This window comes from Tursiops truncatus, chromosome 19 (assembly GCF_011762595.2).
Source record: "Tursiops truncatus isolate mTurTru1 chromosome 19, mTurTru1.mat.Y, whole genome shotgun sequence".
Lineage (NCBI taxonomy): Eukaryota > Metazoa > Chordata > Mammalia > Artiodactyla > Delphinidae > Tursiops > Tursiops truncatus.
In genome coordinates, this window is record NC_047052.1 from 42008105 (window position 1) to 42021533 (window position 13429).

The window sequence follows — 13429 nt, forward strand, 5'->3', positions numbered from 1 at the left end:
TCCATTTATCTTCAGTTCTGCACCAGCTTCATGCCTGTTACCAACTTCTATCAATTCTTTCTCTTTTTTTTTTAACTTTTATTTTATTTTGTTTATTTATTTTTAGCTGCGTCAGGTCTTAATTGTGGCACGTGGGATCTTACGTTGTGGCACGCAGGCTTCTTCCTAGTTGTAGCACACAGGCTCCAGAGCGCGCGGGCTCAGTAGTTGTGGCGCGTGGGCTTTGTTGCCCGACCAGGGATCAAACCTGCGTCCCTTGCATTGGAAGCCCCCGGGAAGTCCCAAATTCTACTTTCTCAATATATCTAATACCTCTTTTATTTTTAAAACGTTTAATTATTTTGGTAAGAGATGTGTATGCATGTATTTTAATCTAAATGCTTCACAAAGGCTTATAATGAAAGCCCTCAGTCATGCTAACAATCATCTCTTGCTACCCCTAGTCTTTTGTTTTTAGTTTTACTGATTTTCTGTGGAAAAGGGGAAACTATTTATTCAACAAATCTTTATTGAGCCCTTATGTAGAGGAGATATAGTTCATTTGCAGGGTAAGCAACAGTGAACAAAATAAACCTTGGAGCTTGTATTCTGGGAGGAGAGAAATGAGTAAAATTTATATAAAGTATGTTAAGAAGACGCTTAAGGGAATTCCCTGAAGGTCTGGTGGTTAGGACTCTGCGCTTTCACTGCAGGGGCCCTGGTTCAGTCCCTGGTCGGGGAACTAGGATCCTGCAAGCTGTGTAGTGTGGCCAAAAAAAAGATGCTTAAGTTCTATGGAGAAAAAGCCAAGAAGCGGGGGACAAGAAAGGGTGTGTGGGCTTGAGGGTGGATTGCTGCGTGAATTTAAAATAGGTTAGGAAGCTGACATTTGAGAAATGACTCAAGAAGCTGATTGGATGTTCAAGCAGAAGAAATTTTAGCTGCAAAGACCCTGAAGCAGGAGTGAGCCTAGTATTGCTGGAGTGGAGTGAGGGAGGAGAGGCTTGTAGAATGTGAGGTTAGAGTGTCAGTGGAGACTGGACAGGGAAGGAATAGTGGAGTCCACTGTAATGATTGTCATTTGTTCCGAGATGGGAAGCAATTGTAGGGTTTTGAATGGAAGAGTGACAATCTGACTTACATTTTAAAAGATTCTCTGGGACTTCCCTGGTGGTCCGGTGGGTAAGACTCCGCACTCCCAGTGCAGGGGGCCCAGGTTTGATCTCTGGTTGAGGAACTAGATCCCGCATGCATGCCGCAACTAAGAAGCCCGCATGCCGCAACTAAGAAGCCTGCATGCCGCAACTAAGAGTCCGCATGCCGCAACGAAGATCCTGTGTGCTGCAACTAAGACCTGGTGCAGCCAAAATAAATAAATATTTTTAAAAATCATCATCATCATCTCTGGGGAATTCCCTGGTGGTCCAATGGTTAGGACTCAGCACTTTCACGGCTGTGGGTCTGGGTTCAGTCCCTGGGTGAGGAACTAAGATCTCGCAATCCTCGAGGTGCAGCCCCCCAAAAAATTGGCACTTCTGCTACAACTGTCAGTGAATCTCTTCCAAATGCACATCTTTGGATTTAAAATAAATAAATAAATTTTAAAAAATAAAAAGAATCTCTGGCTGCTGTGTTGAGAATAAATTAGTAGGGAGGCCAGTTAGGAAGCCAGTGCAGTAGCCCGGAGTGGTTCTCCCTGCTCCCTGATAGTTAGAACATAATAGCCTAGCCTTCCAGTGCTGAATCTGCTGCAGAGGCCTTTGTGGTTTGGTCTCCTCAGTGGATTGTTCCTCTGGCTGAGGCTTTAATGTATGCATTCAAACAGTTAAAAAATAAGTTAATAGGATTTCCAATGAAAAGCTGCTTCCCTTTTCTCACTGTCCCTCAGACCTACAGTTACCCTCTTCACATGGAGCCAGGTCGTTTCCAAATTTTGCTAGTCCAAGCAGTGCTGGAATGACCCTTCATGAGTCATTTCACAAATAGATGACTGTATCTGTAAGATAAACTAATAACTGGAGATTCTGGATAACTGGAGACATAACTTCATAATTCTAATAAATATTCCTATGTCCCTTTTGATAGAGATTATAGCAATTTACACTTCACCTGGTTTTTCAGGGTGCTTATTACCCTATATGGTCACCAGTACAGCATTAGCAAACTTTTGAGTACGTTTGCCAGTCTGATGAACGAAAAGTATTATTTCAGTACCCCGTGCATTTCACTTTGAGGGAGGTTGAACATTGTTAAATGAGTTTGGTATTAATATTTCCTTTTCTGTGAACTTTGTATAAATATTCTTTATTTGTCTCCTCTGATGTTAGTGTTCTTGGTTATTTACAGGAGCTCTTTTTTTTATTAAGGGAAAAATGTTTTTATTTAATTCAATAATACCTGTGCATAGTTACTACAAATGAAACAAAATAGTATAGAGTTTGTCTCCTTCTCTTCCTTAAAGACAAATACTATTAACAGTTTATCTGTATTCTTCCAGAAAGTGTCCCTCTCCAGATCGTGTGTGTATATATGTGTGCGCACCATACCCACGTCCCCCCTTTTGTTAATGTGTCAGTAGGAAGAGCCTGTGTGAACTGTTCTTTACTTTGTTATTTTCATGTGTTTATCAACTACGGACCTCCTGATATATAGATTTACTCTCTTAATTCCCCCCATACACACACACAGAAATTCACACATCCTTGCTCTGTATCCTCTTAATATACTTACTGTAACACTTAATTGCGGCTAGGAATACTCATTACAACTAAGTAAATAATTTTTATGGATGAGCCAAGTAGTACAAACCCTGCCTGTGTTTCCTTTTTACAGAATGTTTTATTCTTCCCGCCACCAAAAATTGCCTTTTTTTTCACATGTTGATTGACTTTAAAAGCTGAAAACCAATAATATTCTGATATGATTTTATAAGAATTCTTCTGCACAGAGCCAAGTGATATGCCTTCTCTACAGTTCTAGAACCATAAATGCTGTACCTTTCAAAAATATATATTACTATGATCAAGATTAAATAGATTGTCTTTTTCTGGATTCCATCAGTTTCTTAAGATCATCTACATTTTAATTTGCTTCGTGACTGGACCTTGCCTTTTTTCAATTTTTAGATTGTTTTTCCTTTATCTTTTTCCTTTTTCACATTTAATACATGCAAAAGGATGTGTGACCCATAATATGAGTAACTGAACCTGTCACTTAACCCAAAAACTAGAGCATTACTAACAACCTGCATCTATGTATTACCACTCCCCTATTCCATTTCTGCTTCACCCAAAAGGAAACCACTATCCTGAAGTTTGTATTTTATCTTGGTTTTGTTTTTGTTCACAATATTTTTCCATAGAATTTTTTTTTTCTTTTGACTGCACCTAGCGGCATGGGGGATCTTAATTCCCTGACCAGGGATTAAACCCATGCCCCTTCACTGGGAGCGTGGAGCCTTAACCACTGGACCACCAGGGAAGCCCATCTGTAGAATTTCTGATTGGCTCTTGCACGTGTGTATTTGTTCTCTTGTGCTCTCTCTCATATCCTCTATTAATTGGAATCTACTCCATTCTTCTTGAGCTCACCAATTTTCAAATCTCATTTAGACCACTTTTTCCTTGGACCATTATTTTCCCTACAGCTTTTCGATTTTCCTGGAGTTTCTGAATGTTCTTTTTTGCTTGTATTTGTTGCCTTCATCATATAATAAAGTTTTTCCAAACTGTTAACATTTGATTTAGTCTATGAAGTCTCCTTTTTTCCTAGAGACTATTGTACTATAAACTTTCGCCATTCTGCAAAAGGTTATACAAACATGTTGCTTTCGAGATCTTCAGGAAACTTAGGACCCTGGGATTTCTCTTCATTGCTCTCCTGGGTTAGAGTCACAGTTTCCTGGATGCATGTTTTCCATTTTCTTGTTAGAATTCTTACTTAGGGAGCTTTCTTAAAAAGTATACAGGGCCAGATAGTAAGTTCTCTGTCACATCTTCCTCTTTTTTTTTTTTATTTAACAACCTTCTAAAAATATAAAAATCATTCTTAGCTCAATTGCTGACTGTTCATCTTACATGCAGTGGTGCCAAGTCTGATGCAAATTTGATTTTTTTCCCATGATAGGTGACGTGTTTTTTCCTCTTTTTTGGGGGGGGAGAGGGGTGCGGCATGGCTTGTGGGAGTTCCCTGACCAGGAATTGAACCTGGGCCACAGCAGTGAAATCGCTGAATCCTAACCACTGGACCACCAGGGAACTCCCATGTAGACCCTTTTGACTTAAAGATTTGTGTCTTTCCTTTAGCTCTTTCTCTTATTACTTCTTAGATAACTTCTTTGATATTACCCACCCTGTTCTTTCACTAGATCTCCCTCTTACTCAAATGTTAAACCTGTCCAATTGAGAAGGACTTCCCTGGTGGTCCAGTGGTTAAGACTCTGTGCTTCCACTGCAGGGGGCACGGGTTCGATCCCTCATCAGGGAACTAAGATCCTGCATGCCCCACAGTGCAGCCAGAAAATTTTTTTTTAATAAATAAGGAAAAAAAAACCTGTTGAATCGAAGCTTTGTGTTTCTTAGTTTTTTTACCAAGGTTGTTAATTTTGGTAGTAGACTTCCTGTAGTAGACTTTATTCAAATATCTGACAATTCTTGGTTATCTCTTATTGGAAGGAAGCAGAAGAGTTGCCCTGGAGCTCTGGGTGTGGCCAGGATTTGTCATCTGACAAATGCTCTAAATTGTGATCATTATCTTTGAGGTCTCTGAGGACTTGTTCAGAGGTGCCAATGTTCCCAGATCCACAGAAACACTGTACCTGCAGGAAAGAGTCTTCCTTGTACTTGTTTGTTTTTTCTAGGAGTGTGTTGTCTAATTATAGGTCATTCTAACTGCAGTGAGAAACAAGATTGTTCACTGCTTGTTGTGCAGACAGACCTTAGATTAGTTTTCCTGTTTTCAAGCCCCCTTCTCACACTTGCCCTCTGTCGTACCTCCTGCTTCAGAGTCTGCAGCATTTCAGAGTTTCGGGCAAGTGGCTCCTCCTGTACAATAGCACCCCCGGGTGTGGTCCAGGTGGCAGCACCCTCTGTTCTGCCCTGGGTCACCGTACTTCTTTCATCTGCTCTAATCAGTCTAGAAATTTGTTGAAAAAATACCTCACAGATTCCTCCCTGCCCAATTCTATTTATATTATAAATATCATCTTAGTCATTTACTGACAATTTAATGTAGTCTTAAAGGAAAAGGTGAACATTTGTAGTTGATTTACTGTCTTTTTTTGGGGGGGGGTATGCGGGCCTCTCACTGTTGTGGCCTCTCCCGTTGCGCAGGCTCAGCTGCCATGGCTCACGGGCCCAGCCGCTCCGCGGCATGTGGGATCTTCCCGGACCAGGGCACGAACCCGTGTCCCCTGCATCGGCAGGTGGACTCTCAACCACTGCACCACCAGGGAAGCCCTGGTTTACTGTCTTGAACCAGAAATCTATTTGCCTCTACTCGAATGTGAAGCACCGTCAACCCTTTTTTTTTACACCCCCACCCCCCCACCGCGATGGGTCTTTGTTGCTGTGCGCGGGCTTTCTCTAGTTGTGTCGAGCCGGGGCTACTTTTCGTTGCAATGCGGGGCCTTCTCACTGCGGTAGCTTCTCTTGTTGCGGAGCATGGGCTCTAGGCGCGCGGGCTTCAGTAGTAGCACACAGGCTCTAGAGCGCAGGCTCAGTAGTTGTGGCATGTGGGCTTAGTTGCTCAGAGGCATGTGGGATCTTCCCAGACCAGGGCTCGCACCCATGTCCCCTGCATTGGCAGGCGGATTCTTAACCACTGCGCCACCAGGGAAGTCCAGCACCATCAACTCTTGCCTGTACTACTGTAATAACCTCTTCGTTGGTCACCCGCCACCCATACTACACTCTTCCAATTCATTTTCTATGCAGTAGCCAGAATGAATTTTTGGGAATACAAATCTGACTGCCAGGTTATATCACGTGTCTTAGAGAAGGCATGTAATATGGAGGCCTCAAGAGATTGTGTCCTACTGGAAATGGTATCACTGCAACTACGGTCTGAAATGGATGTGATCATGGTGTCAAACAGCCAGACCCATGCTGGTCGCAAGAGCCAACCCCTAAGCAGGGCCTCTCTCTCCCCAAGGCCTCAGTCCTGGTCTAGGCCTCTGAGTCACAGATGTAAAAATAAGTCGCAGGGCTGTGAGCTAGCAGGGCAGCAGCGCACCTCTGGTTCTGTGGCTAGCTGGTGTTCAGCAGCAGTGAATTTGTGTCCAGCACTGCTACTGCTCCAGACAGCCTGGAGATCCAGCTCAGCTCCCACAGGGACTAGGCCTTGGAGCTGCTTGTAACCTGGCACTGGGTTTATCTGTAGTTGTGAATGATCAGAACCTCAGGCCTATTCTCTGCAAGTATCTAAAGGGCTTCTTGACAAAGCAAGAAATGCCAAGCCTGTCCATACTTCTTATCTCCTCTCCCTGGATGTGTTCCTGGTCAGATGCCTCTCTATGTCTGGTTTCCAGACTGTCAATGGATTTTGTCTGCAGCTTTCATCATCCCAGGTCATGACTTATACTCAAAACATACCTAGTGTCTAAGCCAGCTTACTTTTTTCTTTCAGCTGCTACTTGGTTTAAATCTGGAAATCCTGCAGTCTTCAGACTTCCATTGAACGGAGATAGGCCACTGTCCTGGTGTCTATTCCTAGCACAGTCAGAAGATAACTGCTTTTTCTTTTCCCAGGAATAGAAAGGAACTGTCAGACATGCTCATTTTTGCATTATCCCAACTTAAACTTCCCTTGTTCTCACTTAAGGAGGCAGGGAAGTATAGAACCAATACTAGTGGGTGCAAGTAATGTCTGTAACAGCCAGCTACAGATGACCTGGCAATGATGAGCCACAGAGACTGCTGGTGGAAAGGCTGGCAGTATCCCAAAAATTGCTGGCATGAGTCCCAGGGCACCTAATGGAGCAGGCTGACATCTTTTCACATTGGATCCTCTCTACACACCCCATGAACAAACTGGGTGTGCACACAGTCTTCAGCCTTTCAAAAAGAGATTTTAAAAACTCAGGAAATTGGGAATAGATGAGAACTTCCTAATCTAATAAAAGACTTTTACAAAAAATGTACATGTAATATAATGTACATTACATGTAATGGTGAAATGTTGAACACTCCTCTCGTGACTTGTGTCAATTAGCATCACTTATATTCAGCATTGTATTGGCTGTCCTAGCTAGTGCAATAAGGAATGAAAAAGAAATAAAGGTATAAAGATTGGGAAAAAGAAAAACTATCATTTTTAACATGACACAGTGGGGTATGTATAAAATCCAAACCTATCTACAAACTGCTGCAATTAATAGGTGAATTATCAACAGCTACAAAAATTGCTTGCTTCTATGCACAAGCAACAAGTAATTAGAAAATGAAAAGTTAAAATATTACCATTTATAATAGTACCCCGCCAAAAAAGCAAATATCTAGCAATCTAATGAAAGATGTGCAAGACCTCTACACTGGAAACTACAAAGCTACAAAATATTTCTGAGAAAAAATAAGGACATATATGCAAGGCCTTGGAGTAGGCAAAGAAGACACAAAAAGTGATAACTATGAAAAAAGTGATAACCATGAAAGAGAAATTGGACTTCATTAAGACTAAAAATTTGTTTTATCAAAAGCTATCAAGAGAGTGAAAATGGGAGCCACAGCCTGGGAGAAGATACTTGCATTATGGAATATTAGCCATCAGAGAGCTCATAATCCAGAATATATAAAGAATTACAAGTCAGTTTTTTTTAAAGGACCAACAATTCAATTTTAAAAATCTTGAACAGACAATAAGTTCTGTCTAATAAATACCTAATAAACGTATGAAAAGGTGTTTAATACTTTTTGTCATCAAAAAATGCAAATTAAAACCACAAGGAGGGAATTCCCTGGCAGTCCAGTGGTTAGGACTCTGCACTTTTACTGCTGGGGCCCAGGTTCCATCCCTAGCTGGGGAACTAATATCCCCAAGCTGAGGGGTGCCGCTAAAAAAAAAAAAAAACCCACAATGAGATGCCATTAAAGACCCATGATGTTGGGACTTCCCTGGCGGTCCAGTGGTTAAAACTCCATGCTTCCACTGCAGGGGGCACGGGTTCGATCCCTGGTTAAGGAACTAAGAGCCCACAAGCCGTGCAGCCAGAAAAAAAAAAATAAAGACCATAATGTGAAGTGTTGGTGAGGACATGGATGAACTGAGCGTTCCACACGTTAATGGTAGGAGTGTAAATCGGTGTAACCATTTTGGAAAACTAATGGGCAGGATCTACTAAAGCTAAATATGTATAGTTATGGCCCAGCAGTTTCACTGTTGGGCACGTACTCAGTAGAAGCGATTGGCTTATGTCCACCAAAAGACATGGAAGAATGCTCATAGTGTGAGTCATAATAGCCAGAACCTGGAAATAAGTGTCCAACAACAGTAGAATGAATAAATAGTGGTATATTTATCAATGGAGTACAGTGGAAAAAAAAAACTTGCTCTACACGACATTAATAAATCTCACAGACATCATGATAAGTGAAAGAAACCAGACACAGAAGTATGTATGATCACATTTACATGAAACTCAAAAACAGGCAAAACTGACCTTGGTGATGGAGTTTAGTAGTTATATTTGGAGGAGGCAGGGCCTGCTGAAGTATTTATATCTTGATTGGGGGGGTGGGCACAGTACGTAAGTGAAAATTTGAACTGTGCACTTAAGACCTGTGTATTTTATGTAAATTAAACATCAAGATAAAAGATATATGGAAGGGGACCTTAGATTCTCTCCATTGCTCTGCCCTCTGAGACCACACAGAGACCCCTGAGTGTCTTGAGAACTCCCTCTGCCTCTGCCCTCCCCACCCCAGCGCTATGGAAACACAAGTTTTTGCCTCAAACTCTCCAGTGATTTCCTGTTTCTCTTAAGAAAGAGTTTCATCCTTCCCAGCCTGCCTTATATGATCTAGTCCCTGGGGAACTACCCTTAGCTTTCCCTTAGTTCCAAATTCCAAAATGAGTCAAATTCCAAAGGCCTTTGCAATTCCTTTCACCTGGAGGTCTCTTCCCCAACTAATTGCTTCTCATTCTTCAAATGTCAGTTTAAACATTACATTTTCAGGACCTTCCAGAATGTGTTAAGTTCTCCTTGACTATTTTTCTTCAATGCAACATGTCCTCACTATGCTTGCATGTCTATGTTTTACCTTTGTCATTTTTGTTTGAGGAAGGATCACTTTTGTCTTATTCACCACTCCATTCCCAGTACCTGGCACCATGCCTGGCCCCTGGTGGGTGCTTAGAAACTTGTTGAATAAGTGAGCAAGTTACTTTATGAATGCCTGCTGTTTGCTCTATGCGGTGCCAAGTGCTGGAGATACAGTTGGGTATGAGATGAATATCATAGAAGTTCCCAGTCCAGGAGGGGCAAAACTTAACTGTTTTGTGAGATAAATACGATGACTGGGAAAATATAGCGTTGGGGATTTCAGAGAAGCCTTCCTGGAAGAGGAGGTCCATGACCCACGCTTTCAAACAACTTAAAGAGCCCCACAACCAGAGACCTGTCCTGAGAGGGGACCAAGCTTGTGACAGCTTCTGGACTCATGGTTCTCTTGGATTTGCCTGTGACTATGCCTGTGCAGATGTGGAAATTGCTAATTTGATGAGATCACAGGATTTTTGAGAAGTAATCTCATTTCTTCTTACTGATCTGACAGGCTTTATGTGAGATAAAGTTTCACTTTCAGGGTTCTCCATATATGTTTAAGGCAACCTAACTCCCTTTCAGTAAGCCCAATCTCCTTTTTTTTTTTTTTTTTTTCGGGCCCCAGCAGTGAAAGCGCCAAGTCCTAACCACTGGAATCACCAGGGAATTCCCTCCTTGGTGATTCTTATAAGTGTTGGCTTGTAAGTCAAAGGTGGCTTTTAGTTTCATCAGCTCCTTCTGAGAGCCTCATTGTAGTCTCAGAACTGGATAGAGCTGCCCAGACTCATTTGTTGCAGTGCAGAGTGAGCATGGTTCATTATTTTGCACTTTAACAGCAATGTTTCATGGCAATGAAATCACTGTAGGTTAAGAGCCAAATTTTAGTTTATAAACTCAGCCTTTTCTCAAATATTTCTAGTAACTTGGCTCTAAAATGTTATTTGGTTCTGCCCAGTTTTGCCCCTAAATGGAAAGCATGAATATTTGGCCGCTGTGTGGCTTAGGGTTAAGGTTAGGCACAACATTGCTGAGCAGTGAGAAAACTAGAGGTCTGGGCCCCGAGCCCATTTCTCCCTGTGGAGTGAGTGGGGAGAAACCCCTTTCACTGTTCACCACTCACATACACTGGTCTCCTACCTGGCTGGAACACCGGGTGCCCCAAATTCCACATGGGAGGCAGCCAGCTGTCTGAGAACAGGAGTCTGATCTGTGTGGTCCTACCATCCAGCACCTACAACAAACATGAGCTGAGGGGACTTCCCTGGTGGTGCAATGGTTGAGACTCTGTGCTCCCAATGCAGGGGGCCCGGGTTCAATCCCTGGTCCGGGAACTAGATCCCACATGCATGCCACAACTAAGAGTTTGCATGCCACAACTAAGGAGCCGGAGAGCCTCAACTAAGTAGCCCGCCTGCTGCAACTAAGACCTGATGTAACCAAATAAATAAATGAATAACATGAGCTGAGTATCCCAGATCTCTTGGGAGGGAGTCCAGGCTCTGTGACCAGTGCCCAAGGTTGTCAAGTCAACATTGACACCGGAAACTCAACCAGTGGCAGCTTTACTGTCCCTGCTTGCTACAAATTGAAGACCCAATTGAGATGCCCTAAATGAACCGCAACTAGGGGCAACCACGTGTAAAAGTCTCTGGAGGCCTAAACAAGTTCAAAGTCGTCGGGTCGGAGGACTCTGACATGATGTGTTGAAGAAACGGAAGAAACAACACAGCCCCTGAGGCGCTCCTTCCCACTGAGCCTAGCGGGAGCAGACAAGCTACAGGGTGGCAGTCTGTAAGTTACTCCCAGGCATCAGGACTGCTGCCAAGGACAGCCATTCTAGTGGCTACAGTGCTCTTTTTGTTTGGGCTAATAAATCCACTCTTGTTTCAGTGACAATGAGTTGGGGTTATTACATTTTGATAACCAAAAGGAGAGTCCACCCACATTCAGGAAAGGGGACAGAGTTCTGGTTTCTTCAGCGAGATGGACCCATCTGGGGGACTCATGCCCCTCCGTCTTGGCCCCCTTGTAGATTTACAAATCTGAGGGGATGCTCATAAATTTAATTGTTCAGAACTCCAAGTGTTCAAGTTTGAACTCTTTACAAGGCCACAGAATCAACTCTGCAAACTACCCTCCCGCAGTTCTTGGGAGACACCTCTTTCTGGACCAAGACCACAGCATAGACCTTCTGAGCTAGGGTGGTGCCCATCACCAGGTCGACATGCTGGAACCTGAGGAGAGCCGGACCTTGGCTGTCTGTCAGCTATAGAATGGACTGGAGCTCCCTCTGGTTTTCAGGATAACTTGACCTCAAGCTGTGCAGCCCTTCTGGCTCCACCAGCACCAGAACCTTGCCTGGTTCCCTCCCCAGTACACCTTTCTTTCCTTTCCTGGTCATAAGTCCTTGGATCCCTGACAGTGTGTGAGTCCTGGAAAATATCCATCTCCGTTGTGCAGACCTTCACAGCTGATAACTGTGGTTTGCACAGCCTCTAGGGCGGTCCCTACTGCATCCAGCAGCTCCCCCCCCCACCCCACACACATCCAGCCCCTTCTGCTTCACCTCACCCTGGAGAGCCCTCAGGGAGTCCCCCAGCAGCTCCCCCTGCCTGCACGTATCTTACGTGTTCCCTAAGGTGGTACCAGGCATCCTGTCCTGGTTGCAGGGGAAGGGGCCTGGAATCCTGGGGTCCAGCCCACCCATCAGGGATCTCCCAGGCCCCTGGCCAGCCCCAGACCCTCAGAAGGGTCAAAGGCAACCTGGGATCTGAGAGGTGGGGGTGAGACAGAAGCAGACGGCTCAGCCTGGCAAGGGCTTCTTGGCCACAGCACAGCCATTTCCAGCCAGTGGAGGGTGGAAATGGAGAAAGAACAACAGGATGCTCAAATGGTTACGGGGAAAGGGAGGGGTGAGGAGCGACTTCCTCAGGGAGACGACCTGGACACTGGGGCAGAAGTTTCCCCTTTGGCACATGACCCATGCTGCCCTCACCCCCTTTCCTGCCTGGGGCGCACCACCCAATAGACTAGACTGGCCTTGCCCCAGGTCTCTCCGTACTCAGCAGCCAGCCAGTTGCTCTGTGCCCAGAATGTCTGGCCAGCCCTCTCCAGACTGGCTCCCAAATCCTGTGGATTCTGGAATGCAGCTACCCTTCCTGGGGCTCACAGCCCATCTTGCAGCTTTCACATTCTGCCCAAGCGAGACCAGTAAGGTAAAAGAGAAAAGTTACTCTCCAAACTCAACCCCGTTGCCCCTGCCCACCCCCTCCCCACAACCATCACCACCAAGAACACTCGGCTGGCTGTGAAAACCTCTTCCCTGAACGCTCTTCTTTCAGACATGCCCACTAAAGCCAACAGGTAAAAGCCCAGCCTGGAAGCCCTGGCTTTGACTGCATAAAGAGCACACAAGCCAACAGTAATAACTTCGGCTGTTTAAGAAAATCATTTCTCTAATCCCTTATGAGCCCCTCTCTGTGGGATGCTCCTATTCTGCAGCTCTGCTGATGTTAGGAATGTGAAACCCTCATGAAAGCTAGACGTAGAAAACCAGCTTTGTTTTTCTCGACAAGGGGAGGCACCTCAGGTCAAGGCCAAGGTGCACCTCTGGCCCATCTCACTAACACAGTGCTCTTGGGTCACTGAGGAGCTCCTGAAACCCTGTTCTGCTCACTCCTGCCGGAGAACAACCTCCGAGGCTCCCATCGCTTCCATGGGGTCTGGCTCCAACTTTGCCTTTAAACAATACACAGGAGGGCAGGTGGATTCAGGGAGAGGCCTTTGTTTCCTGGCCTGGGCCTTCTTGGCTTCCTGAGGGGCAAGTTGAGGTGTCTGTCTGGTGGTCTCTGAGGCACCATCCCATCCCCCTGTGCATGAGTCTCTAACCGTAGACCTCTCTGCAGAGCTGAATCAAAGCTTCTGTACCTGAGGACATGGGGGCTCCAGGAAGGTCCAGCCTCCACCTCTAGACCTGTGGGCTCCATCCTCTTTTTGGGCACTCTGGTGTAAGGGAGCTTGGAATAAAGAGGTGATATGAAGTGACAAATGTCTCAAACCTGTGTGGTGGGTACATGGATGTTTTTTCCTTTCCTCTCCATATGTATGTGCGGTTGATGAACGAAAATAGTTCAAAGCTCTAGGAGGTGGGTATGATAGTTATAGATGTGCTCACAAACCAGACTTGATTTATCC

The 13429-nt window shown here is 44.6% G+C and overlaps 1 protein-coding gene across 1 annotated transcript in view; it reads left to right on the forward strand.

Moving 5' to 3' along the window:
- The window catches only part of LSM14A (LSM14A mRNA processing body assembly factor), a 70307-nt gene extending 62432 nt beyond the window's left edge, over positions 1-7875 (forward strand). The window contains exon 10 of the mRNA XM_019940976.3: positions 6604-7875. Within this exon, the coding sequence (XP_019796535.1) occupies positions 6604-6654 (51 nt within the window). The 3' untranslated portion in view covers positions 6655-7875. The remainder of the gene's footprint in view (positions 1-6603) is intronic.
- Positions 7876-13429: the final 5554 nt, after the last annotated feature.